We start from the raw sequence: 27640 nt of genomic DNA on the forward strand, positions 1-27640 counted from the left end.
GCCTCTTTCACCTCACCTTTTAACCATGCCGGTAATCGTTTTGCCTTCCACCTTTCTTAATGTGTGGAATACATATGGACTGCGCCTCTAGGATTGTATTTTTAAACAATAAATTGTTGTTTATTGTTGTTGTAATGTAACTTTTGTTCTCCTTGCACTTGTTTTTCGTTTCTTGTTCTCACCCCTTGTTTTATGTAAACCGGCATGATGTGGTTTCTAATCATGAATGCCGGTATAGAAAAACGCTAAATAAATAAAAATAAATAAATAAACAATGTCCATGCCTGTTGAACACTTTTAACCTTTGCAGCTGCACCTTTCAGTTTTTTTCTATTTTCCTCATTTTATCAAAGTTTCCCTTTTGAAAGTTTAGTGTTAGAGCTGCAGATTTACTTATTGTCCCCCTTCCAGTTATTAGTTTAAATTTGATCATGTTATGATCACTGTTACCAAGTGGCCCCACCACCATTACCTCTCACCAAATCCTGTGTTCCACTAAGAATTAAATCTAAAATAGCTCCCTCTCTTTTTGGTTCCTGAACCAATTTCTCCATGAAGCAGTCATTTATTACATCCAGGAACTTTGTCTCTAGCAAGTCCTGATGTTACATTTACCCAGTCAATATTGGGGTAATTGAAATCTCCCATTATTATTGCACTGCCAATATGGTTAGCTTCCCTGGTTTCTCTAAGCATTTCATCATCTGTCTGACCATTTTGTCCAGGTGGACGGTAGTATACTCTTATCACTATACTCTTACCCAACACACATGGGATTTCTACCCATATAGATTCTACTGAGCATTTAGTCTCTTGTATGATCTTTATCCTGTTGGACTCTATACCCTCCCAGACATAAAGTGCCACACCCCCACCAAGTTGATCCTCCCTATCATTGTGATATAATTTATACCCTGATATAGCACTGTCCTTCCACCAAGTCTCTGTGATGCCAATTATGTCAATCTCATCATTTGCTGCTATACACTCTAACTCTCCCATCTTACATCTTAGACTTCTGGCATTGGCATACAGACATTTCAAAGTGTGTTTTTTGTTTGTATTAACAACCTGCTTTTCAGTTGTTAGGGATAATTCAGAAATCATTAGCTTCAGTGATTTTTTTATATATAGGCACATGGACTATGTTTGCTTTTAATGGAACCTCTCTGTTGGGATGCCCTAACTCTCCTGTTTCATTAGTATCCTTCAAGGATACATTTCTCCGAACCATGCACTGCTGAGTGACTGTCTGCTTTCCCCCTTGTTCTAGTTTAAAAGCTGTTCTATCTCCTTTTTGAAAGTTAGTGCCAGCAGCTTGGTTCCACTCTGGTTAAGGTAGAGCCCATCCTTTCGGAAAAGTCTCCCCTTTCCCCAAATGTTTCCCCAGTTCCTTATAAAGCTAAGTCCCTCTTCCGTGCACCATCGTCTCATCCACATATTGAAACTCTGGAGCTCTGCCTGCCTCTGGGGACCTGCACGTGGAACAGGAAGTATTTCAGAGAATGCCACCCTAGAGTTTCTGGATTTCAGCTTCCTACCTAAAATCCTAAATTTGGCTTCCAGAACCTCTCTCCCACATTTTCCTATGTCGTTGGTGCCCACATGTACCACGACAGCCGGCTCCTCCCCAGCACTGTCTATAATCTAGGTGACTCGTGATGTCTGCCACCTTCACACCAGGCAGGCAAGTTACCAGGTGGTCCTCACGTCCACCAGCCACCCTGATATCTACTTAATCGAATCACCAATTATGATGGCAGGCCTAACCCTTCCCTCCTGGGCAGTAGCCCTGGGAGACTTGTCCTCAGTGCGAGAGGACAATACATCACCTGGAGCGCAGGTCCTTGCTACAGGATCACTTCCTGCTACCCCAGGGTGATGTTCTCCTACTGGGAGACCTTTCTGATCCAAGGCAGCACTGGGGCTGCCAGACTGGATTTGGGACTTGGCTACTATGTCCCTGAAGGTCTCATCAATGTACCTCTCTCTCTGCCTCAGCTCCTCCAAGTCTGCTACTCTAGCCTCCAGAGATCGGACTCGTTCCCTGAGGGCCAGGAGCTCTTTGCACTGAGTGCACACATACAATCTCTCACCGGCGGGTAAAAAATCGTACTTGTGACACTCAATGCAAAAGACTAAAAAGCCCCCCTCTTGCTGCTGGACTGCTGCCTTCATCTTAGTTTTATTGAGTTCCTAGTTAAGTTTAGGATACTAAGGGAGTTGGAATGAGAGTACTTTAAATTTACAGGTGAAATTACTAATTAATCAGCTAGTGTCCTAGTTCCTTGGGACTCACTATCTCATAACTAGGACTCAGTGATACATATAATATCAAGACATCAATAATCAAATCAGAGGTCATAAAATATTTATCATTAATAGACTGTGGGTTTACCAAATAAATAGGCCAACGAAGATGAAGTCTAACGCAGGTTTCTGCAAGAAGGATAAGGAAACCCAGTGAGAAATAGCTATAAATGAGATCACCCTTCTTTTAATGGGAAACACCCATTTACAAAGGTAGACATGGAAATCTTGCCCTAAAATTACAGTAATGGAAAGACATACTTGTGATTCTAACAAGGACATAGTGCCCAATAAGTTTCCTAGATCTCTAATAACTCCCAAAGGGAGTGGTGGAGGCCCACCAACAGTGGCTGGTGGTAACTCATGGCAGAACAGCAGCCTTGGGGCATCCTTGACTCTGCATCAGGCCAACAGAGGAGGCTCAGCTGCAAGATGGAGCAGATATGACACAGTTATCAATTTCTTACCCATCCCAACGTAGTTATAGCGTTCTAATTTGTCTTTGATGGAAAAAGGGCAAAGATTTTAAAAACCTCCTCTGTTTGTTGGCTCTGGAATTCAAAAAAGAAAAAGAATCTAAAAAGTGATTTTAGAAAGAAGCACAAAGGTATTCAGAGGAATGGCTGCTTCTTCATTTGTTCCAATTTGTAGATGTGTTTGCACAAAGCAACAACAAAAAAAGCCCTTGCCATCCATTACAACTCTCTCTCTCTCCTATTTCTTTGTTATTTTCAAAGAGCTGACATGGCAGATACAGTCCTAAAATGAGAGCGTTCTGTTCCTGCTGATTTCACCATAACATAAGATCTAAATCCCGAAGACGCCGCACTGCTCGGGGTGACCCAAGTCTGTGAACTGTTATAACTTCAAGGAGGCCCCGGGACTTGATTTCCATCAGCTGTTTGTCGTTTCCCTTGAAAAGTCAAGGCATGAGCCTTAAGAAAATGGTGAGATGGTGGAACATTGACCCCTGTTATTAGGTTCATCTTCTTAGCTAACGGAGGATACCAGAGTGTTTGTCTGTGGCATCAAATACTCAAAGGCTGAAGTGCTGAAAGGAGGGGACCAGCCTTTAAAATGTCTTTGTAATCATTAATCCTGGCCCCCTGTTGGGCCTCTCTTTTGCATCAGAAAAGCTTCCACCTATTTTGTTAAAAAACAGCTGCATGAGATCTCAGAATGGGCTTTTAATGGTCATTGAGGACAAACAAAGGCCCCGGCTAGGAAAATGAAGTGTACTGAAGGCAATTGGTTCTTTTGTCTGTCTGAAGCCAAAACAAGCAGAGAAGAAATCCCCAGACTGATTTCTGGATGTAACTTTTTTGGCTGTTTTAAAAATGTTTTAAAAACCCACTGGAAGCATTGCTTCACAGGTGTAATGATAACGTTTAGGAGCTGATGAAGCCGGACAACTGGGAATATCCGTGCTCCTCACCCGTTTGTTTTGTTGTTTGTTTGGGGTTTTTTTACAGTTCTCCGTAAATGAGCAGCTCATGACACTGTTGATCCCTTTTTAAATTTTTTAAGTCATAGAATATGCCATTTCTCTTTAAGGCTCCTTGCCAGCTGAAAAAGTTAGGATCGTTGAGTAGGGGGGGAAAAAAAATCAACTCTGCTTATGTTGTCATTCTGTCAGGGCTTAAAGCAGTGGTGACAGTTTCCCCAAAGTCTTGGTGTTTTCTCTAACTTGGCTCTCTCTAATGCTTCCTTATTCCTAGGTCTGCATTCCTTCACAGGGCCACTGACAGGGGGGAGGGCGGGGACAGCGCTCACAGTTGTCCCGGGTCCAGCAATTCATGGGGCCTGGCTAGGGTTGCCAATTCAGGCACCTTAAAAAAAAAAAAAAAAGAAAAAATGGCCTGCACATCACTTGTGTTTTTGAAGCCCTCCCCCCTCCTGCATCCCCCTCCCCCCCCCCTTTTTTTTCCATACTTCCCAGCACCTCTGCTCAGTCTTTCCCAAAACACTGGAACAGTCCTGCTCTGGCCCCTAACAAGGGCAGCGGTCAGCCACCGAGCCTGGGACTGTGAACCACCGTGGAGAAAGGAGGGCGTTGCCGATACAGAAATAAAAGGTTAACAAGAAAATATATCTAAGCTGATGTGGACTGGTCTAACTTGATGTATTTCTTGACTGGCTTTCCAGAGCCAGTTTCTGTGCATTTGAGTGTTACGAACACTTCCACAGCTTTGAAAATGTACCGCCACTGAATGGCTGAATTTAGACACTCAAAGTCTGGGCATTCGCATGGGCACTGGCAGGTCAGGGCCCGTTAACGTAGCCGGTTAGCACTAGTTTTTGGCACAGGGGATGGCCGGCTTAGATCTTGGCTGCTAAGATTTTGGGAGAATTTCAGCTGCTGCCTAGCCGGCCAGATTGCAGCTGAAAATCACCCAGAAGGATAACCAGCCAATCACAGAGCTGGCTTCCTTGGCCGCTCAGCTCCTGTTTTAATTGCATCCAGAACATTCTCCAGCACCCGGCAAAGGGTTTGAATATTTATCATAATGTTTTGCGCCGAGACCCTGCGCCCACACTTACACCAAAAGCACTTCCTTCTGCCGTGGTCCCCTCCCTTCCCCCATCCTGGACAGCAGGGCCACAGGAGGAGGAATACACACCCTGAAGTTTGCTAATTTGTTTTGTGGTTTTTTATTTTTGTCTTCTCAGTCGGCTGCAGCGTTGGCACCTACTACGGCGGGGGGCAGGGGCGGTGTATTTTATGCCCCAGTGGAACGTACCAAGATGAGGAAGGGCAGATAACCTGCGAGGCTTGCCCGATTCCTGAAAACCTCGCGACCCCGAAGACCGTGGGTGCTCGGAACGTATCGGAATGTGGCGGTAAGCAGAGAATATATCACGGGGGGGGGGGGGGGGGTGTCACGCTGCGCCACCGGCGGTGTTGGAATGTGGACTTTTCAGTCCTGTGCTTGCACGAAATGGACTTCGCTCTCTCTCGCATTAGTTCCTACATGTCCTGTTTTTGTTGTGCAAAGGCAGTGTGCGGGCACGTGCCAGAGTTTTACAGGTGTACGAGCAAAGCATTAAGGTCCTTTGGTTTTTAAAAGGCTTTCTCCGCAGGCAGAATGTGAAAAATGGTCACCTGGTTGGTTTTATTTGAAACATTTATATTTCAATTGCAAATTGTCCTAGATGGATTACAATAAAACCATTAATATTAAAAAAACAAAAACTCCCAGTATAAGCCATTACATGTAAACCAGAATCCTAGAATGTGTGAGTATTTCAGTAAAAGCAGAGTCAGTAGTGTGTGCACATGTGCCAGCTGACAGTCAGGGCAGAGCATGCACTGTAAGATGTACAGATGTATCTGTTCGTATGACATGAAAACAAAATATTGGCTTTGTTCTTTCATGGCTTTAGAGTAAAGCACTTTGTGATGCACAGTAAAGTAGACACTCCCAGGTACCTGAAAGCTGCAGGTTTCACATGTCACATGGTTACAACTATATGTGCTCGCCCTGTGCTGATTAAAACAGAATCAAAGGCGGTGATAACGCCAGTCAGCCAAGCAGTCCAGACGACCGAATGCTCTTGGTGCTCTGGGCTGAGGTGTCCGGTTCTCAGCTAGAAACGGCAAGCTCTTTCCGAGGTGCTGCACTAGGCGTCTAGAGTATTGTGCTCACTTCTGGACCTTCAAAATGATGATATCGGAGTGGAGGCAGACCAGAGAAGAAGTATCAAAATGGGCATGGGTCTGCACCAAAGGCTTCAGGAGATGACTTAAGGACCTAAATATCTGAGCGCGGTGCTGATGATGGTTGTGATGTACAGAATGCAATAGAGACATTCAGATATGTTGAGCAGAGAAAATAATGCACATGAAGCAAACGTTTTCTCAGAGGCAAGAAGTTTCTAGAACCAGAGGTAATGATTTGAGGCTCAGTGTAGACTCAAGTAGCCTTAGAAAATGTATTTTTCACAGAAGGAGTGAGGGAGGCTTCGCTCAGGCTCCCACTGGAGGAAGCGGAAGTAGAAACGAATAAGTAAATACAGAGAAAGCTTGGGACAGGCACGGAGGATCTCTAGATGGGAAGGAGTGAAGAGAAGACAGAGATCAGCTGGGGCCTCTGGGCGTGCAGTAGGGATTGAATTGGGCAGACTAGAGATGGACCTTGCAGTCCTCATCTGCCTAAATTTTCCGTGTGTTGAGAGCTAGCGCTGCAGCCTGATGCTCTGCTCTTATGGGAATCTGGGAGAGGCAAAGCAGAGTAACCCTAATGTGAGTGCCAAGCCCTGGGTTCTGCCCTTCGGATTAATCGTGGCAAAGAAGCGCTACCTGGAGGGAAAAGCTCGCAGCAGGCCAGACAGGGGACCACCTCAAAGCCGACTTCACCTTTAGGTGCCCCGGCTGAGCAAGTTCAGAAGCCGCTAGTTACTGGCAACGGTTAAAGCAGCAGGAAGAAACGGACCTTGAATTCGCTTTAATGAAAAAGTGGGTTGAATTAGCAAAGATTTGAAATATGTACTTTTGCAGCTGGGCTTGTACAGTTCAGCACTGGTCCACGGTGCTGTACTTTTGAAGCTTCATTGCATACGGATACTGGAATTCTAATGAATCGTAGAATTGTTTTCATCATAAAAGGGAGCCTAAAGTTTAAACAGCAAGCCAAATGCACAGTGACTCACTAGGTGGCTGCTAATTAATGGAAGCCTTGTAATGGCAAAGGGGGAGAGCTAAATCAAAGTGCCTCCATCCTAAAGCATTACAGGCAGTCAGCTCCTCTCAGGTTGTCCACGGAACATGCAAAAGAGCCTGTGTATATATTGCATTTAGTACAGTTCTGCCCGGCGCCATCAGAAGCAGACACTTTTTGTGCAGGTAACCGTGTGCGTTTCTTGCAGGTCAGTGCTCGGCAGGCGAATATTCCTCCGATGGTTTCAAGCCCTGCCTGGCGTGCCTCTTGGGCACCTACCAGCCAGAGAGCGGTCGGACGTTCTGCTTCCCCTGCGGCGGCGGCCTCACCACGAAGAACGTCGGCGCCTCGCTGTTTCAGGACTGCGAGACGAAAGGTGAGAGAGAGAGACTCTGCGTGCGGCGGGAGCAAAGCGGCAGAGCCCTGCTGCCGAAACAGGCAGAAAAGGGATCCCCCCGCACCCGAGCCTGAGCTTCTGTCAGCGGCTCTGGTACATCGTGCCAATTTCCTCAAATCGGATTTCAGTCACAGAAAAGGATTGGCACTGAGATTCCGGGTGCTGACCTGAGTCTCAGTTAAAAAAAAAAAAAAATCACATTTTTCTTGTCTCCCTCGTAAATCCTTCTCCTCTCCCCCCCCCTTTCTCACATTAGTAATGTCCTTCATGAAAGATGAGCACTTTTGTTCTATGTAAATGAAAATTAAGAATTAAAAATATCTATGTGAGAAGAAGAGAAGGAGAGGCAATAAGAAAAGGCCGGCGAGTTGATGTTTAGTGTATTGTACTAGCCTGCCTTGTTGAGACCCGTGACAGCGCAGGGGACACAGGAAGACGGGGGCAGAGCAGGTGCTACTTATCTACCAACATCTTCTGCGTTTCTGTAGTTTAGTTTGGTTGCTTGACCCCCCCCCTTCCTCACCAACAGAGTGCTCAGAGTGGCTTTTACAGGATGTAAACATAAAATATTAAGCAGAATGATCTGTGGGAGCTGAGACTAAGAGGGCTAGGAAAGGGTAGTCCCCTTAGAAGGGATATTCTTTCTGTTATTAATCAGAGAATGTGTTTGGAGGATGGTCCCTATATGAGTATTAGACATGGGTTTGCCATTTTAGATTAAATGCGCAAATTTCCAAACTATAAACCTGATATCATTTGTGTTGGGTTTTTCTTTTTTAATCCCAGTCCATCGTCAAGGAGTCCCATGCACCAATAATAAAACCAGTTCGTAGAGGTTAATCACACCGTTCTTTCCCCCCCCCCCCCAACCCTGCAGTTCAGTGCTCCCCAGGACACTTCTACAACACCACAACCCACAGATGTATCCGCTGCACGGTGGGGTCCTACCAGCCGGAGTTTGGCCAGAGCTACTGCGTCTCATGTCCAGGGAACACCACCACCGACTTTGATGGCTCAACCAACATAACTCAGTGCAAAAGTAAGTGTAACCTTTACTCTACGGCCCAAGGAAGAAATGAGTGAGGGGCGAAAGCCATTGTGGCCTGTGACAAGCCATTTAGTTGGCCCTTCTTACATGAAGCAGCGTGTAACGAATGTGCCTTTATCTTCTGAGGCACATTACAAAGTAAACCTTTATTAAACGCCTGAGCCTATACTAAATTTAAAGGTAATGATGACTAGAGGTGATGAACCCCCTACCCTTACATCTCGCTGATTTTAACAGCTGGGAAATCCTTCCTCCAGGCAAGAAAGGGTTGAGTGGTTCTGGCTTACGTATTTCAGTATCTCTTGTAAAATCTTTGCACAGAAAGTAGATTTGAGTTTTATGAAAGCCTTCAGAATTTACATGTCCGTGCTTTTGCCTAGAATAGCTTTAATGATGGGGGACAAGTACACCCTGAAGAACTCAGAAGATTCTTATTTTCGCACCCATTTAGGATTGTCATGACTACAATACGAAGGCAGCGGACAAGACTGAGCGCGCGAGAAGCCCAGATGCCCCATAATCGGTCTTTGTTCCTCGTGCCGATTGGGTGACGACCGGTGGAAAATGGGCAGGTCCCGCCTACTCATTTCGTACAGCCATAGTATTAGGCCAAACCGTGCCTAGATTAGGCAGATGAGACTTTCACCTCCTAAAAACTGTTTCCGTTGTCCTGCATTCTCACAGAGGAGCCTTAGCCAAGGTCTCGTGTATTTGTGCTATTTAATAAGGTACAAGATCATCAACTGAGATGTCTGCTGTGGTGTACTGCAGTAATGAACTCAGTCTGGTTCTCTTCCCCATTCACCTGTGGGTACCCGAAATGATAAATTGTTTTGATCCATCTGTGATGGTTTTATATTGATGTTAAAGATGGAAACGGACTCTGTTTTGTTTTTTTCTGGACTTGGCGAGTTGAGTAGATATTTTTTCCCTGGTCACTTGACTTGAAGCCTGGCAGAAGACTCCTTACAGGCCCTGCGCAGTCAGAGTATCGCTTTATTACAGCATACTTGGTGTCGGACTCTGTGCGGACCCGTTGTGGCTGCTGCTCACCTCGTGGAATCGGGCAGGATGACGACCTATTTTCTAACCCTGCCTTTGGTTGCACAGAAGTGACATTTCTGGCTGGGAGCTTCTGGGGGGTCCTGACATTTTTACCTTCATATGGAGTAACTTTGCCACTTGCCTCCCCCCACCCGTGCTGCTTCTTTGCACTGATGAGGGATTTCTTACTCCTTGTTTCTCAGAAAATTTGTTCAAGAAGAGGGATGCCACATCGTATCAGAGATCACATATTCATGCTTCAGGGTGGCCAAAAATCTCCCACTGTAGGAAAGGTCATTTTATTCCCTTCTGAAACATTCTTAAAGAAGAGATTACGATCTCTCCACATCAAATTCATAAAGGCCTTCAAATGCTGTCGTGCATGGAACTGCAGACTGATATAGGGAAGGGAATGGTGAGCATGGGCGTGCGTGCGCAGTACACGTCGGTCACGTGATCTCAATATCGAGCCCTATGGGATGCAAGTAGCACCATTACACCAGGGGTGTCTGTTCCAACTTCTGCAAGAACTGGATTACAAATCCACCAATGCCATGGGGCAAAATTAGCATTGGTTCAGCTTGTCCCTGATCACCTGCAGCATTCTGGTCACTTTTTAGGGGTACATTTTCAGTATGGTGCTTCTGCAAACTTATACCTTCATTTTACCCTCCCCCCCTCCAAAACAAGAGCCTGATTATCAAATCCCAGGTATCCACATAAATTGAGTTTGAATATCGGGTTGTTACAGATGTTCAAGATGGGCATCCAGCTATAGCAGCCAAGTCTCGGAGTTATCTGATCCCCGGTCTTTCTCTTCTTACCTAGCTATGGAAAAGGAGAATGAGGGTCTTTCTGAGATTCCTTTGTCCTACAGATTGGTTTGCAGTTCATGGCTATCGCACTTCATCCCTGGGTATCTCCTGGGTGGGGGTGGCGTTTTCCGGAGAACCGTGCCTCACTCAGTCCCAGGGTTCGACCGCCTTCCCCTGTGCTAGGCTGTGCAGTGATTGCAGAGTAGTTCCACATGTCGGGCCCAATAGAAGATCGCCAGTGCTCACTGTGGATTAAGGGGAGCTCTTGGCTTCTGAAGCTTCATACAAGGAGATGTCTGTGACTGCGGAGGACCAATTTGGAGGAGTGCAACAGCAAATTACGGATTCTGGCTCAGTCACTGGAGCAGTGAATGCTGAGACTTTGTCCAACAACCATATATTTATTTTATTTATTTATTTAGGGTTTTTATATACCGGCATTCGAGAACGCAGTCCCATCATGCTGGTTCACATTAAAACAAGTGTGCATCGTAAACAAAACTAAAACAATGGTGCGGAAAAAGGCAGTTACAAATAACAGGGAGATTAGAACTTGGCAGAGAGAGAAGAGAAAGGACAGGTTATTAATTCAAACATGTAACGATAGTGTAAAATAATATAAAATTCAAACAAGAAGGTTAGTCATGGTGTATGTGAAGGTAAGGATTGGCGTGGAAGGTAGATCAGTTTGAGTCCGAACGAGGACTCATATGAACGAGGACTCATATATGGAACGAGGGGCTATTGAGGAGGGCATGGATATACTGGGTGCTTTAGCAGGAAGAGGACTGGAAATCCTATTCTACCTGAGCCAGAATGGAAGAGTATCCTGAAGTGGCCAAAGACTTACATTGGAAGAAATCTGGATTACTGTTGGGTGCTTGTGACCCGGACTGGTCACTGTTGGAGACAGAATGCTGGCTCGATGGACCTTGGTCTGACCCAGCATGGTACTTGATATGTTCTTAAGCTTTCGGTCTAGGTTCCAGAAGCAAGATGTGCTACTTAAAAAAAAACAAAACATAATTTGCAATATAGAGTCTTTGAAGCAACATATTTCTGCTGTCCAAACAGGCCGTATGTGTGCACCCGGTGCAAAGAGCTGCTTATTCTCAGAGAATGAGTCCATTCTGTGGAGGCTAGAGAGACGGACCTGAAGGAGTTGAGGCAGAAGAAAATGATATAAAGGAGATCTTCAGGGTCATAGTAAGAGTGGTCCTATCTCCACTCTGGCAGCCCTGTGCCACATTGGAAGAGCAAAGTCATCTAGAAGGAGATCATCATCTTTGTGTGGCAGGAGGTGATCCTGTAGCCAGGACCTGTCCTCCAAATGATGAGTCTTCCTCTTGCATCAAGGATGTATCTCTAGAGGCAAGTGCCCAAGTGGGAAGCAATAGGACTGCTGTTATTATTGGTGAAGTGTACATAGCTGGGTGGTTGGTGGGCTTGAAGATCACTTGGTTACTTGCCTGCCTGGTGAGAAGGTAGCAGACCTCACACATCACAGGTGTTCTAGAAGGGGCCGTAGTGTGCTGCCACCAACCAAAGGCTGTCATTGCCATGGCTTAGCTAAATGACTTGGGAGGAGGGCTGGGAAATCTTGGGTAATTGTGAATAGAGGCTAATGGCACCATAACCTCATAGAAGTTAGTTCTATTTGAAGGAGAAAACTACTATGCCAATTTAAAAAAAAACAAAAACAAACTCAGAAAATCCTTTTTTTTTTTTTTAAATTCACTAGTGCCAACAGTGATATTGGAAGCACTACATGTCTATTTTTTTGCCTTTCATGACGTGATTGTAGAAATGAAGATTTAATTTCATTGAATGGTTTAAACATGGGTTACATATTTTTTTTTTCCTTTTTAAGACAGGCACTGTGGAGGAGAACTTGGAGATTTTACTGGCTACATAGAATCCCCAAACTATCCAGGCAATTACCCAGCAAACACGGAGTGCACCTGGAACATAAACCCACCTCCGAAGCGTCGCATCCTGATCGTGGTGCCGGAAATTTTCCTACCTATCGAAGATGAGTGTGGAGATCACCTGGTGATGCGGAAAAGCTGTAAGTTCCATTCTCTGCAAAGACCAAGAGCATATGCAGGTCGGTCTTGCACGGAAAAAGTCTGAAATTCAAAGCAGGCGCTGCTTGTGTTAATTTTTGTATCCAGCTGAACACACAAAGGTTAAGCAATCGTGTGGCACATCCAGCCATGCAGATTATGGGGAAAACTATTTTTTTTTCCTTTTCAGTAAGGACAACTTTGCCTAAGGCAGCGGCGCAGTTACAGACTTGATTTGAAGCCAGGTTTGCAGAATGCCTTTGATATGCCCGTATCACATGGTCTTTTATGTAGCCCGTGCTTTCATCCTTACGTTCTATTTACTTTTAGTAAGAGGCTGAGATTTCAAGGCAGTGCACGGTGAAGTTAGGTTGGGGTTGGCTTGAGTTTGCATGAGGAAATGGCTGCTGAGCAAACCCCCCAGTCCCTCCACCACGCTCGGCTTCCCTGCTGCAGATGTCTGAGCCGCCGAGGCGGCAAGCAGGCCGGGGGCAGCGAGGAACCCGCGGTGAGCACCTTCTCCTGGCCCCTGCGGCAGCTCCTCCTCTACCTCCCCCGTTTCCGGCATTGCTCTTCCGGTTTGGGACCAGGAACGTGCACTCGCCAGTGTCCTCTTCCTGCTGCCGACCTCCTTGAAGCTGCCATAGCTCCGAGTTTTACATCAGGAAATAGAGAAAGAAACATCAATATTTAGGGCAGGTAAGGTAGGAACTTGAAAAAGGAAGGGGAGAGGAAGAGAAAAAGGGGAGGGAAAGGAGAGGAATTTCAGTAGGGAGGGGGAGTGTAAGAGGAACTTGGAGGAAGGCAGAGAAAGTAAGTTGGAGGGTAAGAGGAGGAGAGATTTAAAAAGGTGATGCTATGAAGAGAGGATAAGGGGGAAAGGTGGAGATATGGAGAGACTGATAGGGAGGAGGGAGCTGAGAGGCTCAAGCAGCGAGCACTCCCTGTTTTTATTGCACTTACAGCCCAGATTACAAGGCCTATGATGACCTTCCTTCATAAAGGATCTTAGATGATTTCCCTGCAAGTTTTCAGATGAATATAATAAAATTCACCCTCGTGCTTGGGGGGCCGCACAAGGGGTTTTTTCCAGGGCTGTTAGCCTGGCTCCTTCACACCAGAGAATGGAAAGTGCGGTGCAGGCCAGCAAGGAGGTAACAGAAAACATGTGAATGCAGCTGTGTGCGCCAGGCAGTTGTGTAAGGTACCCTGGAAATGAATACGTTGCACAAGGCTGGGTACCCTGATGGTGATAATTCTTATGGACTTGACTCTGAATGGTAACTGCTCGATACCAGGGGCGTTGGGTTATTTCTCAGCGCAGCATTGCCCCCTGCTGTCTGTTCTGTAAAATTTCCACACCTGGACTGAGATGTTTCATTGCTTTGCCTTGATACACATTACCTTCTGTACATTAAACCTCCCTCTTCTGGAACTGGATGGGGGGTTTTCCCCCCTGTAAGGAACAAGTACCATAAGGCGATGTCTAAGATATTAGACCAGATAAATGGTGATGCAGTCTAGTGGACTGGGTGCAGAATTTATAATGTTGTTTGGTAACCAGTAATGTTCAATTACATTTTGTCAGCCTCCTCTAACTCAGTGACAACGTACGAGACCTGCCAGACCTACGAGCGTCCCATAGCTTTCACCTCCAGGTCGAAAAAGCTGTGGATCCAGTTCAAGTCCAATGAAGGGAACAGTGCCAAAGGCTTCCAGGTGCCCTATGTAACCTACGATGGTGAGTGCATGCCTTTGGGCCAGAGACTGCATCTCTGTAAGAGATCCCTGGCCAAGAACCACATTTATTTTCTCTCTTCTGCTGAGCTGCTTACCTGTATCCTTATTGCAAGGCACTTATCTGTAACTTTGGCTGCTGGAAGTCAGAGCCATCTTTCAAAGGCATCTAACTGGCTGTATCCATTGGGGCAACAGCTGTGCCCCTCAGTGCAACTAAAATCTAACGAGGGAGAATATGTGCGCAGATTTGATTTGCAAATCTTTTGTGCATGTTCAGGGCATTTTTCCCAAGCCGTGGACCTGAGGAAATTGGCTTGCCTGTCTTTGAAAATTAGGTACCCAAGTGCCGCGAGACCTTGCACCTAGGTGAGATACTGGAAATAGCCTCCTGAATAAGAGGCTTAAGTGACTGCATAAATACCCGCCGTGCCCTGCTGGTGGTACTAAGTGTGAGGCAGAGGGGGGCAGCCAGAGCTCGCTTCTTTCAAACTGCTGCTCCCTTCTCACCCTTCCCTGTCTCTCTCCTCTTCCAACTCCAGATCCCAGTTGGTCCCTCCTCCACCACTCACACATTCTTCTCTTTCTTGCCTGTCCCTCTCTTACCCGTGACCTCTCCCCCTTCCCTCTCATCTTTCGTCTTGCAGGGTCTCGTTATGTCATCTCCCACCTCTTTATCTGACTCTCATTGTCTTCATTTCACGGCTCCCCCATGCCTCCTATCAGCATGAGGGAGCCATGGGTCCTCTCCAGGCCAAAGCAGCCCCTCTTTTACAGGAGCCTCATGGACGCTTTCTGTTGACCGCACCTCCTGGGCGCCTTTGGCTACCAGAACCTGGCCAATCCCACCAGCCTTGCAACTCCAGCTGCTGGTCCCCCCTTGGCTGTTGGGGCCAAAGAGCTCTGCCAACACCACTCTTGTTTCCTCCTGTCACAGGCATAAGAACATAAGAAATAGCCATACTGGGTCAGACCGAGGGTCCATCAAGCCCAGCATCCTGTTTCCAACAGTGGTCAATCCAAGTCACAAGTACCTGGCAAGTACCCAAGCACTAAGTAGATCCCAGGCTACTGTTGCTAGTAATAGCATTGGGTATTTTCTAAGTCAACTTGATTAATAGCAGGTAATGGACTTCTCCTCCAAGAACTTTTTCAAACCCTTTTTAAACCCAGCTACACTAACTGCTTTTACCATATCCTCGGCAACAAATTTCAGTTTAATTGTGTACTGAGTGGAAAAATACTTTCTCTGATTTGTTTTAAGTGTGCTGCCCATTAGCTTCATGGAGTATCCCCTAATCCTAGTACTATTTAAATGGGTAAATAATCGTTCCCTCTTTACCTATTTCACCACACTCAAGATTTTATAGATCTCTATCATATCTCCTCTCAGCCATCTCTTCTCCAGGTGAAGAGCTATAACCTATTTTAGCTTTTCATCAAAGGAGAGCTTTTCCATCCCCTTTATCATTTTGGTCACTCTTCTCTGTATCTTTTCTAGTTCTGCTATATATTCTTTTTAAGATAAGGCTCACAGAGACATAGAAATATAACTGCAGAAACAGGCCATGGCCTATCTAATCTGCCCATTCACACCAACTACTTAGTTGTACAATTCCTACCACTCCTTCTCAGATACTCTATGCTTATCATGCTTTCTTGAATTCACATACTGTCCTTGACTCCACCGTGTCCACAGGGAGGTTGTTCCATGCATCCACCAGCCTTTCTGTGATGAAATATATCCTAAGAGTACTCATGAGTCTACCTCCTTTTGCTCTCATCTCATGATCCCTCGTTCCAGAGCCTCCTTTGAAAGAGGCTCACCTCCTGTGCATTGATACCTTGAAGGTATTTAAATGTTTCTATCATAGCTCCCTTATCCTACCTTTTCTCTAGGGTATACATATTTACATCTTTTAAGTCAGACCCCATACAATTTACAGTGAAGACCATGGACCATTTTAGTAATTTAATTTAATGTCTGATTAATATTCCATCTTTATTTGTGACTGGTCAGCCACTTCAAAGCGAACTAGGTTCCTGTTCTGTAGGTATTTCCATCCCCAGAGAGCTTATAATCAAAGGGGCTCATTCACTAAGCCGTGGTATTATTCCCTCGGGGAGTCACAAAGCCGCAGTAATTGGTCCAGTGGTTAAATACTGTGGGGAAAAAATACAGCAGTGGTAAATATCCTCAAAACAACACACAATGGTGCCGCCCCCGGGACTGTGGATTCACCGTTGCTTAAAGGGACCGATGACCCTGAGTAACCTCTCTTCCCCCCACACCAAAAGTAGTCCATAGACCCCCTTAAGTCAAAAGGTACCCCCACTTCTCCCAGACTGATCTTTACTCACAAAATTAGCCCTAGTGATCCAATTGGGGCATGAAGCACCCCCTAGGCTCCAGACTCTGCAGCAGCCATTTTTCAAAATGGCACCATCCAGCCTTTTCCACATCATGCCTAGGCAGTGCTTGAGGTCCCCACTGGACCACCAGGGCTAATTCTGTAAGGGGTGGTCCTGGGGATGGGCTAGGGTTAGGGGTGGTTTGTCCTGGCCTCCAGGGCCTGTATTTTTTGATTGAAGGGGAGGAGAAGGGGGTTAGGTGCAGGGCCTGACACCAATTTATAAAGTTGACTTTTTTTTTAATACTTTGATTATGGGCCGCCTCCAGGGGTGGTGTTGATGGGAGGTACAAGGGTCTATGAAGATCTCCAGGGTTTTTGTCTACTTTTGGGGGTGGGGGCTTGCTTGGGACCATCGGCCCCTTTAAGACGGGAGCATTGGGATGTGCATTAATGTCCCAGTGCTCCGGAGGGGGGGAGTTAGCTACAATTCTTGAGTTGTAGCTAACTTCAAGTCAAATAATACAGCTTGTGATTTTTTTCAACAAGCCACATTATTTAGTTTGCATTGTTTTTAGGATATTTATGAGCTGATCAGTATGCATTTGCATCAGCTTATTTAAATACATGCGGTTCCAGGGCCAGCTTAACTTGAGGTATTTGAAATACCTTGCATTATCAATGCGTTAGGCTGTTTATCTCACGCTAAATGACCTAATGCAGCTAGTGAATAAGCCCTAAGTTTGGTAATCATCTTCTGGCCAGTTCCATCCAGTTTATATCCTTTGACAATGCACTCTCCAGAACTGTGTACACATTATTCCAGATGAGGTCTCACCAGGGGATTAATTCAGGAGGAATGTCTCCTTTTGTCTACTGACCATTCGTCTCCTTATGCACCCAAGCTTCTTTCTGCCTTTGGCTGTCACCTTGTCTACATGTTTGGCTACTGTGAGATAAACAAATATATCATAAACAAATATATAAATAAATCCCCTGCTTCTTTTCTATGCTCCAAGTTTTATTACTCCCTTGTTTTATTGTAACTGCATACCTTAGCCTTCTCTTGTTTAATGTTTTATTATTATTATTATTATTACTACGATTATTATTATTATTATTAAGATAAATATTAGTTTTTACCTTTGTTGTTACCTATCCACTTGTTAATTGTAAACCGACATGATGCGATATCTATTGTGAATGCCGGTATAGAAAAACTTAAAATAAATAAATAAATCATCCCCAGATCCTGCTCTCGTTTTGTGCATAGAAGAATTTCACCCCCTTTGCTGTACTGCTCCCTTGAGTTTGTGCAAACCAAATGCATGACTGCATTGTTTAGCATTAAATAGCTACCAGATTCTAGCCCATTCCTCAAGGTTTGCTGGATCCCACTTCAAGTTTTGTACACCTTCCTCGGTGCACCCTGTTGTAGATTTTGGTATCATCTGCAAAAAGACAAACTTTTCCTGTTAGTCCTTCTGCAATATCACTTCCGAAAATGCTCACAACCCCCCCCCCCAAACAGACGAATAGTTCAAGGACCGGCCCAAAGACACAATTCAGAGTGGACTGGAGTCGCCTTCCACTCAACCAGTTCCTAACCCAGTCAGTCGTTTTAGGGTCCATAGCAAGGGCGCTCAGTTTATTTATAAGTTGCTGTGTCAAACAGCTTGCTGAATTTCAGGTACACTACATCTAACACTCTCTCCCCAGTCCAAATCTCTGGTCAACAAATCAAAGAAATTGATCAGATTTGTCTGACAAGATCTACCTCTGGTGAAACCACATTGTGATCACACTATGAATCGATACAGAGGCATTATGATATCCTCTGTCTTATTTTCTATTCCTTTTCTATTTATACCTAATATTCTATATGCTCTGTTGACTTCCGCTGCACATTGGGTCGAGGATTTCAAAGTGGTGGTCACAGCGATTCCACGGTCCTTTTCCCAGGTGATGACATGTAACACAGAATCCAGCACCTTGTACCTATTGTTTGGATTATTCTTCCCTATGTGCGCATCACTTTGCAGTTGTCCACGTTAAATTTAATCTGCCACTTAGATGCCCAGCCCCCCAGTCTCGCAAAGTTCTCTTGCAATTTCTCACAATTGGCTCATGATCTAATAATCTGGAATAATTGTGTGTCATCTGCAATACACAAGATTGTTTGCTTAGAAAAATACATTATTTTTTTTTTATGGATCGACTTCTTTCTACCAAACCATAAACCAGCAATGATGAGAGTGACAGGGAAGTAATCAATGGAAGGGAAAGAGCCAGAAAGCTGAAATAAGAAAGGGGGTTCCCTAAGGTCTTGTGTGTGACAGCTGCTCCCCCAAATTACTAGTGTGGTTCCATTTACATTTCCGGGGGCAGGGTTGCGGAGTTTGTGTCTGTACCTTCAGGCACTGCCAAACGTTTTGTTGGTAAGCATGCAGCTTCAAAACAGGCATTGAGTAAGTTGGTGCCCTTTAGACACACAAAGAAAGACCTACATCAAAGTTAGCTCGATGGCAAAGCAATTTCTATGGGGATTTTTTGTTAAAATCCTCATACAGCATTCATTCAGCTGAAGCAAGTCAAAGAGGCAATTTTTATTGGCACTTCAAAAGCTACCTGAAGGCCCAGCTGTGACTTGTACAAGCAAAGACCTGAGTCTCTTTGTTCATAGGAAGACTGACTTGTGGAAAGCACAGCAAAAGAAAACGGAAAGATATTTTGAAGATTACATTTGCACCACTTCAGTTGCATTGCCTTAGAATGAAAATGTCATCAAGAAACAACAATCAAATCCTCATTGTTCAGTGATGCCAATTCTGCTTCCTGCCTCCCATCTCCACATCTCTCGCTAGCTGTTTTGTCATTTTGGCATGCCTGCTGAGCTGCCTCCAAGCGAGAGATTTAATATTTAAGAAGGTGATGTGATGAGGCTAGGACAAGCGGGGAGTTAAGTTTACTGTTACTATCAGTTGTTTCTTCAGAGGCAGGCTCAAATTTAACCCAGCTCCTGGCAACAGATAAGTAAAATCTGAGAGGAGACGGGGAGGAGAGGGTACCAGGCTGTGTTGGTATATTATCCCAGATGTTAACTTCATCAGTTCTGTTTTACAAATGCTTCTTTGAAAGAAGGCTGCGGATAACGGCAGTCGGTAAGTGTGTCGCAAGCCACCCAGACTGGTACCATATTGGGTAGCAATAGCAAGAAGGTCTCTGGGGTACACAGAGTGCCCCCATCAGTCCATCACAACATGTGGGGCGGGGTCACATGCTCCTCTGTTGCTTCTGCCATGCCATGTACTGCTGCCATCCCAGGATGCTTTCTAAGAGTTCGGTTTCCTGCCTTTCCCCCTCCAATCTGTCTTTAAAGAGTTCTCACTCCTCCATTCGTTTGTGCTTGACTGGTTACTACCAGAGGTTCTCCCTTTTCATTCCCATAGCACACAATTGTTTGCAGTCTTTTAGGATTTGTCCAGAACGTTACCTCCACAGCAGTTAAGCTACTGAACAAAACAGAAAACTAATGCATTTTGTGTTCCACAGAGGATTACCAGGAACTGATAGAAGACATAGTCCGAGATGGCAGATTATATGCATCCGAAAATCACCAGGAAATACTGAAGGTACATTTCACCTGTTACAAGTTCCTGCAGTAGGCTCAGAGCATGGATACAAGATGTAGATGCATGCATGCAAGCATCAAGGGCAGCTTTATATATCTATCCTCAGGGTAACAGATCTACTGAAAGCCTGACATTGCCTGTTTGTAGCTAGATAGAACTAGAGTTCTAGATATAACTTTCATGGAAATGTATCCCATGCAGTGTGATTAAAAGATAGAATACATTCCTACACTATGACAGATTAGAGGAAGCAGCTGTAGGCAGGGCAGGAGAGCCTTGGATCTTGACAAACGGAACTGATGTCTTATTCTAGAGCAGGGGTGGCCAACTCCAGTCCTCAAGAGCCACAAACGGGCCACCCCGCTAGTCTAGATTGGGAAAAAAGAAAAGGCAAGAGTTAGTATGGCAGAAGGAACAAGGGCAGAGAGGCAGGATGGGAGGTAGGGGTAAGAAAGGCTGAAAATGTGATTAGTGGTGAAAGTTTCTGAAGGAGGCGATGAGGTCCTACTTCTTGGAACACATGAGGGGGCGCTCAGCTGGATGCAGGTCACACACACAAAAAAAAAAGCAATGATGAAGGCATGGAGAAGGAGAAGTGAGGAGCTGCTCAGAGGCTGAGTTGGGAAAATGTAGAGATGCACAGTTTGACAGACTGGATCAAGAGTGACTCCTTTATTTTTATGGGCTGTTTAATCTTGGTTTGGTCAGGGTGCCGTTTAATGTCCTTAGTGGGGAAGGGTGGCAGGGTTTTAATGCTGACAGATACAGATTTTCATCCTCTGCCAGAAGGGGACCATCTTCAGCTCCTGCCTCAGACCTCGTGTCTAATCTTCCCCCAAAGGAAGGCCGAGAGAAAGATTATGAACAGAGGAGGCGGAAGTGAAGGCTGAGTCACGAAGGAAGGGAGGATCGGGAATTTATAGTTGCTAATGAATTTCTTGCTCAGGAAGAGAGCTGTAGTCTTAGAAGCCATGAGGATTTCTCAGAGCAAGAGGTTAAAGTATTAAATGCAGGATCGCAAAGTGATTTTTGTTTCTTTTGCAAAACAGCAGTACTAATTTAAAAACCAGCAGCCCCTCTTGGTGCGTGGCTGTCTTCTTTCATCCTTTAGGTTTTCCCCAAATGACTTTTCACCTCTATTTGTTTATGCATTGTGACGTACAATGCTAGAAATTCAGAAACGTCAAGTGCACATTTCTCTTCCTGGGTGCCACTGTAGGACTCCCACTCCTAGCCTGAAGCCCTCCTGCAGAAAATATCACCATCTGATTTGGAGGGGCTCCCTGGCAGTGCTGCGCACTTCCACATGGAGGGAGCTGGGTCCCCAGATCAGTTGGGCCTGGGGACACTGCAGGAGCCATTCACAGCCGCTGGGGGAGATCCGTGCTTGCATCCCCTTTAATGCCGCTGGCACTGCTCGCTCACTAAAATATTCTAATGATTAATTGTGCAGTGAGAAAACGGCAGAAGGGGAAAATAAAAGGCATGCTTTGAAGTTTTACTGCACTGCTGACAATTAAAAAAAAAAAAATTGTCCTTGTCTTCAGGATAAGAAGCTGATCAAGGCACTGTTTGACGTCTTAGCACATCCGCAGAACTACTTCAAGTACACGGCGCAGGAATCCAGAGAGATGTTTCCGAGGTCGTTCATCCGCCTCTTGCGAGCCAAAGTTTCCAGATTTTTGAGACCTTATAAATAGACGCAGGCTGCAGCTGGACAGGAGCACCCCGACATTCTGGAAAGGTTCTTTTGCTCTGTTCTTTCGTGAAGAATTATTTTTTTTTCTCCCTTTGGATGAGGACCGATTTTTTTATTTTTTTTTTATTATATTTTTTTTTTTTACTTGCACATGGGGATTGATTTCCAGCAAGACTTTATAGAGAGTTTAACTTTTTTTTTTTCTATATATAGATAATGTAAATATTTTCGTAAACAGAATTCTATTTTTTTTAATAAACATATTTTTTTGCTTCCCACTGCGTAGATGTTCCACGAGGCAGTGCTGCCCTGTTAGCCAGAGGTTAAAACGGCCCAAAATTCTGCATCTGTAGTGTGACGGGACATGGAAAATTGAGAACACAGCACCCTTCATAACCCCCCCCCCCCCCAAAAAAAAAACCAAACTGTGCTTTGCCATCCCACCGTGGCAGCCGGAGTTGCTTTCTCACAAAAAGAAAATAAGCAAAGTGCCCATTTTTGGGAGTTCTTTTCAAGCACTGGCCAGGCCTGCGGAAAAAAATAAGCGTTGTACGGTAATCAGCAGAGTTTCTGCAGATTGTCTCCCATGGCGCCAAAAATCACTGCATGGACCTGTGCCAAGCTTTACATTGCGAGTAGCTGGTTGTAGGTGCAGGGAGATGTTCTTCTGTCCTCCTCATGGGTCATAGGAGGTGCAGAGGACCTGGGCCTCGTGTCAGAGGCCTGACGTCCAGCTCGCAGCAGCAGCTACTTAAAAAAAAAAAAAAAAATTCAGCGCTGGGCCTGAGAATCCTTCCATGCTGACCAGGCCCAGCGGCACCCAGCCCCTTGCACAGGCTGCCTGTTACCATGGAAACCCATGCGAGGGGCAGGGCACCGGTGGGCCTGTCAGCCTAGGAGGGGTTCCCAGGCCCCGCGCTGTATTTTTGGGAAGTAGCTGCAGCTGTGGGCCAGCGCCCTGGCAGAAGGTGGCCCAGATAGAATCAATGCAGCTATGAAAATTTGGCACCTGACAATTGCCTAGTTTGCCTATTCCTAAATTTTGATTTGGTTGTGCATAAGAACTGGTTGGGCTGTTAGCTACCATTATCCTGGATAGAAGTCCTAGTTAGCCAGAGAAACTCTCCAGCTAACTTGAGGACCTGCTCTCCGGCACAACCAGACTTAGCCAATAAGATACCTGACTAACCTAACGCCACCTTGGAATTCCTCGGACCACCTTCGTTACCTGGATAAATTTTATCCATCTAATTACTTAGCTGGATAACTTGGAGGTGGTCAGAGCACGGGAATTTTGAAAGCCTGTGGTTTATTTGGCTGTCTCGAACTTAGCTGGAGAAACCATTTGAATATTGACCCCCCTGAGTCTCTTTGTGGAAAGATAATCTCATCTCTACAGACACAGTGCATGCTCATGTTTGTTTGTTTATTCTATAACTTAATCTACCGCTTTTTCATAAAACGTATATCAAAGCAGTTTATAACCATTCAATACATAGAATCACATAACGTTAAAATACAATAATATCATAAGTTACATTTAAAATAATTACTAAACATCATCTACAGTGAACAAGAAAATATGTGACTGCAGATTGTGTGTTTATTGGAGAACATGCCAACAAAAATATGACAAGCTTTATTCTTAAATAGGGTTATATGAAGAAACAAGGTCAATATTCAAAGGGATTTATTAGAAAACTTGCGGGTTATCCAGATAAACCTGGAGGTTTCAGTATCTTGGTCACTACTCTGGATGCTTCATTGTCATTAGTATCTGGATAAAATTTACCCAGATAACTAGGAAGCTTTTCGGGAGGATTCTGGGGTGGAGTTGGCTCAGCCAAATAATTTTTCTGGCTGTTATTGTGAGTTAGTTGAATAAATTATTTGGCTAAATCTAGATGTGCCTCAGAGCAAGGGTAAAGCAATTGCCCTGAATAACTTTACCTTAACTGGCTATACTCAAATGAGATTGTTGGTTAAGTAGCAACTGAAGGGAAAACAAAGCAGCTGAGAGGGCTTTCTGGCCCCATTAATATTGGGTCTTGCATCTGATCCCCCCTCCTCAAGCCCCCCCCCCCCCAAAAAAATAGGCCAATAGCCACTCCCCCTCTCCCTCCACTCCTGCGGCTTCTCCAAATAACCCCTTCCTCTGGGCCGTCTCCGGAACCTCCCGCAGCACCCCCCCCCTCCCCCCCCCGCCAAACCCTGCAGGCCACTGGGATCATGGTACACTCGTAGTGCTCCCGGTGTCTTCCATCCCATTTGATGGGAGTGTTAACAGCGTAGGCTACCAACGTTGCTGTCAGAGTGTTATTCTGACAGCAACGCTGGTAGCTTACCGATATTCAAACTCAACCACTTAGGTTTCAAAGTTAGCCGGAACACTTTTTATTTGAGGATATTCAGTGGGGGGGGGGGGGGGGATATTTATCCCGCTGAATATCCCTGATTACTTATCCAGCTATCTGTCTTCTGATTTTCTCAGCATTGGTCTCAAAGTGCTCAGGAGCCCTACGTTCTGTTTCTCTTCACGCGGCCCCCTCCAGTCTGCAAAATTAGAAGGGCCGCAGAAATCATGGCAGAGAAAGATGTTCCACAGAACAAAATGCAAATATCCTCCCCCACTCCCTGAGCCAGCCTGGCTCTCTAATTTATAGCACAAGCGAAAAGCTCGTGTGCTGAACATCTCCAGCTACCTAACCCCAGATGCAGCCTAGGAAATGTTTGCAGAATTTGAAGCCTTTGTATGCGACTGTATGTCTGTGCAGCGGAAGGCGAGCCCATGAATGCGTCGACGGTAATTATTAGCTGCCAGGATATAATTATACAGACTGTGCAGCTGTTTACCCTTGCACCATTATCACCGCTCACACTAAGAAAACACCTGCAAGCACTGTGCTCTAACATTCATTTGATGGGCTGTAATTTCATTGTTGTAGGTGGTGCATAGCTGTGATAAATATAAATGTCTCATCTGTCAATCAACCTCCAGTACGTAACCCTAAGGAAAAAAACAGAGCAAGAAATAATTGGAGAGAGGATCGGGATAGCTTGGCTTCGGCAGCATTTTTTTTGTTCCAGCTGGAATTTTATACTGTCCCGTACCTGCCCATTTTGTATAAATATCCTGCGGAATTCCTGACTCAAATGCCCAATGGTGAAAGCAGACTAGCGTGCACAAGCCCACTTTGAAAAATCTCCCAGCACGAGTTTGCACCTGCCGTTGGGCGCCCACACACAAAGTATGAGCGCGAGTCCAAACTCCGCCCCCTGGAAGGACCTCTGCCTAGTCTAGATAAACCTGCATGCACACTTGATGCACGCGCCTATGTTTACCTGCCTCTGGGGTGAGTAATTTTGTAAAAGGCCATTTGTGCATGTAAAGCACCGTTTTACCCGCACTGATGCTGTGCATTAAGTACTGGTTGTAGCACACATACCATGTTGGGGGGAAAAGCATGGTCCAGCTTCTGTCCTCGACTGAGTGCAGTTATCCTGGTCATTGGCAGGCAGATGAAAGGGTTTGGTCTTTTGAAACCTGTAGCAGTTTTCCAGCATGGACACCACCCCTAGCTTTGCAGTGTGGCTGGACTGCCAGGATTATTATCAGTCTGTCCTTGCTCTGTGGTTAGGATGGAGGTCTGGCTGTTGATGATGCACCCCGGAGTGTCCGTCCTCCGCTGCAATGTTACTGGTGTGGAAGCCTGATTCAGTCCAGCGGGTTTTCCATCATCATCACTGAGGATTTTTTTTTTTAGCACATAAAAGAGGCTTTGGTTTGTTTTTTTTTTTTGTGTATATTTAAAATTGTTAGCACTAACAATGATTTACCATAACCCAGTGAAAGTTATGAAGAATGGTATTTGTCATACTGCTGCTACACTGTATAAAAATGTTGCTTTTGTTCTGTATTTGTAATCCTGATGCTCTTAATGAAAGACACACAAGTGGTTTCAACATGCTTTTATGGCCAGTCAGATGATAATTGGTTCAAGTTAAGACTGTAACTTCTTGCCAGGGTGTGACCTATAAATCAGTACCAGCTAGATCAACTCTCCTCTCGCTTGCCTCTGTTGCTTTCTCCTTTTGTTTTGTCCTTAGGACTCCTTCTCTTCTTTGGCTCTTGGCATTTTTTTGTTGTTTTTTATTTTTACTTTTATTTAATTTCTATAGGTTTTTGTAACAAAGGGTGTGCGCCCTGTTTCTTATGCTCACATTTCCTCCCCCTCAGCTGAACCTGCAGAGCGATATCTCTCAGATTTGAACAGTGTTCCCGAATCATAAACACTTCTTTCTGCTCTGAAATAAAACACAGACCAAAACTAGGAATTCATGTTGTCGGGTTTGATTTTTTATAAACTGGTTCTGCTGCTTTAAACTCGGACAACGAATGGTAGCCGCCAGCTTTGTTGTACCGCGTTGCTAAGAATCCTTCTCACTCTGTTTAGTAAACTGAGGTTGTATATTTTCCGAGTTCTACAAGGCCTTTTGGTCTTGCAGGGAACACTGAAGTAGTAAGTGAGGAAGGCCATGCTGACCAGCGAGCCCAGCAGCCGGAGGCCCAGCAGTGGGCTGTCCGGTTCCCTTGGAAGTACCCAGCAAATCCCAATTTGAAAGTCCTGTTTTGTTGCTCTCTCCTAGAATTAAGAGGAGGAGAAACCAAAATCTACATGGCTAATAATTATTTTATGGTCCTCCGGAGACTTGTCCAAACTGTATTTAAACTCTGGTATACTTCCAGCCTTAACCACAGACAGACATATTACTTTCTTAAGTCTGATTTAGCTACCTGTTAGTTTCAAGGCGTTTCCCCTAGTTCTAATACCATTCGATAACATAGATAACCATTCCCTATTATCTATTCCATACCGCACATAATTTTATAACCCGCTAATCAAATCCCCTTTAAGTTGCCTCTTCTCCAAGCTGAAGATCTCTAACCTTTTTTGCCTTCCTTTATAAGGGAGGCAATCGATCCCCTTAATTCTGTTTGCTTCCCTTTTCTGTACTTTTTGTAACCCCTGGGCTAAGGTCTTTCCTTGGACCTCAAATAAGGGTTTAAGTTACTAAAGTTCTCTCTTGTTGCTAACTCCATCTGATGTCCAAGATTCCCTGTCCGGGGGGAGATTGTCTTCTAGGCCCTGAGCATTGTTTAAGTCTTAATTAACATTAAAGTCACTTGTATTCAGCACTAATTATCACGTTGGAAGGTTTCCAACTTAATGTTTACTGATTAAAGATGGAAATTGAAGGAAAAACTTTCTTCTATAGGTCCTTTTTCAATACAGTCCATTGTACAGCTCAACGTTATCCACAATGGTCCTTTTCCTGGGTGGTAGCTCGTAACAGGGAACCTAGCATTGTGTATACATAGGGTAGGATTACTGTTCCTTATGTGCATCACTTTGCACTTGTCCACATTAAATTTAATCTGCCATTTTGATGTCCAGTTCCCCAGTCTTGCAATGTCCTGCGGTCCCTCACAATCAGCTTGTGTCATCTGCAAATGTGCTCACCTTGCTCACTGCTCTTTTTCCTACATCATGTGAAATATGTTAAACACTGGTCCTAGAACAGATTGCTGGAAAAACTGACCGTTTAGATGAACTCTGTTTCATGTCTTTTTCAACCAGTTCCCAATCCACAATAGGGCACGACTTTCTGTAATTTCCTGAGGACTCTCTCAGGTGGGACTTTATCAAGTCCTTCTGAAAATCCAAGTATACTATATTGACCACCCACCCTTATCTACATGTTTATGTACACCTTCAAGGTATGTTAATAGATTGCTAAGGTTTGATTTCTCTTTTCTAAAACCAGATTGACTCTCCTCCATTAAGCCATGTCTGTCTATAGGGCTGGTAAGTTTGTTTTTAA

The 27640-nt window shown here is 44.9% G+C and overlaps 1 protein-coding gene across 4 annotated transcripts in view; it reads left to right on the forward strand.

Annotated features, from left to right (window-relative positions):
• Window positions 1-22168, forward strand: part of SCUBE2 (signal peptide, CUB domain and EGF like domain containing 2) — a 99784-nt gene extending 77616 nt beyond the window's left edge. For all 4 annotated transcript variants that reach the window (XM_029582339.1, XM_029582343.1, XM_029582342.1 and 1 more), the window contains 7 exons: window positions 4981-5151; window positions 7177-7344; window positions 8243-8404; window positions 12143-12340; window positions 13927-14079; window positions 19979-20058; window positions 21606-22168. In XM_029582339.1, the coding sequence (XP_029438199.1) occupies window positions 4981-5151; window positions 7177-7344; window positions 8243-8404; window positions 12143-12340; window positions 13927-14079; window positions 19979-20058; window positions 21606-21758 (1085 nt within the window). In that variant the 3' untranslated portion in view covers window positions 21759-22168. The remainder of the gene's footprint in view (window positions 1-4980; window positions 5152-7176; window positions 7345-8242; window positions 8405-12142; window positions 12341-13926; window positions 14080-19978; window positions 20059-21605) is intronic.
• The last annotated feature ends 5472 nt before the right edge of the window (window positions 22169-27640 follow it).

The sequence above is a fragment of the Rhinatrema bivittatum genome, chromosome 17, assembly GCF_901001135.1.
Source record: "Rhinatrema bivittatum chromosome 17, aRhiBiv1.1, whole genome shotgun sequence".
In the NCBI taxonomy this organism is placed as follows: domain Eukaryota; kingdom Metazoa; phylum Chordata; class Amphibia; order Gymnophiona; family Rhinatrematidae; genus Rhinatrema; species Rhinatrema bivittatum.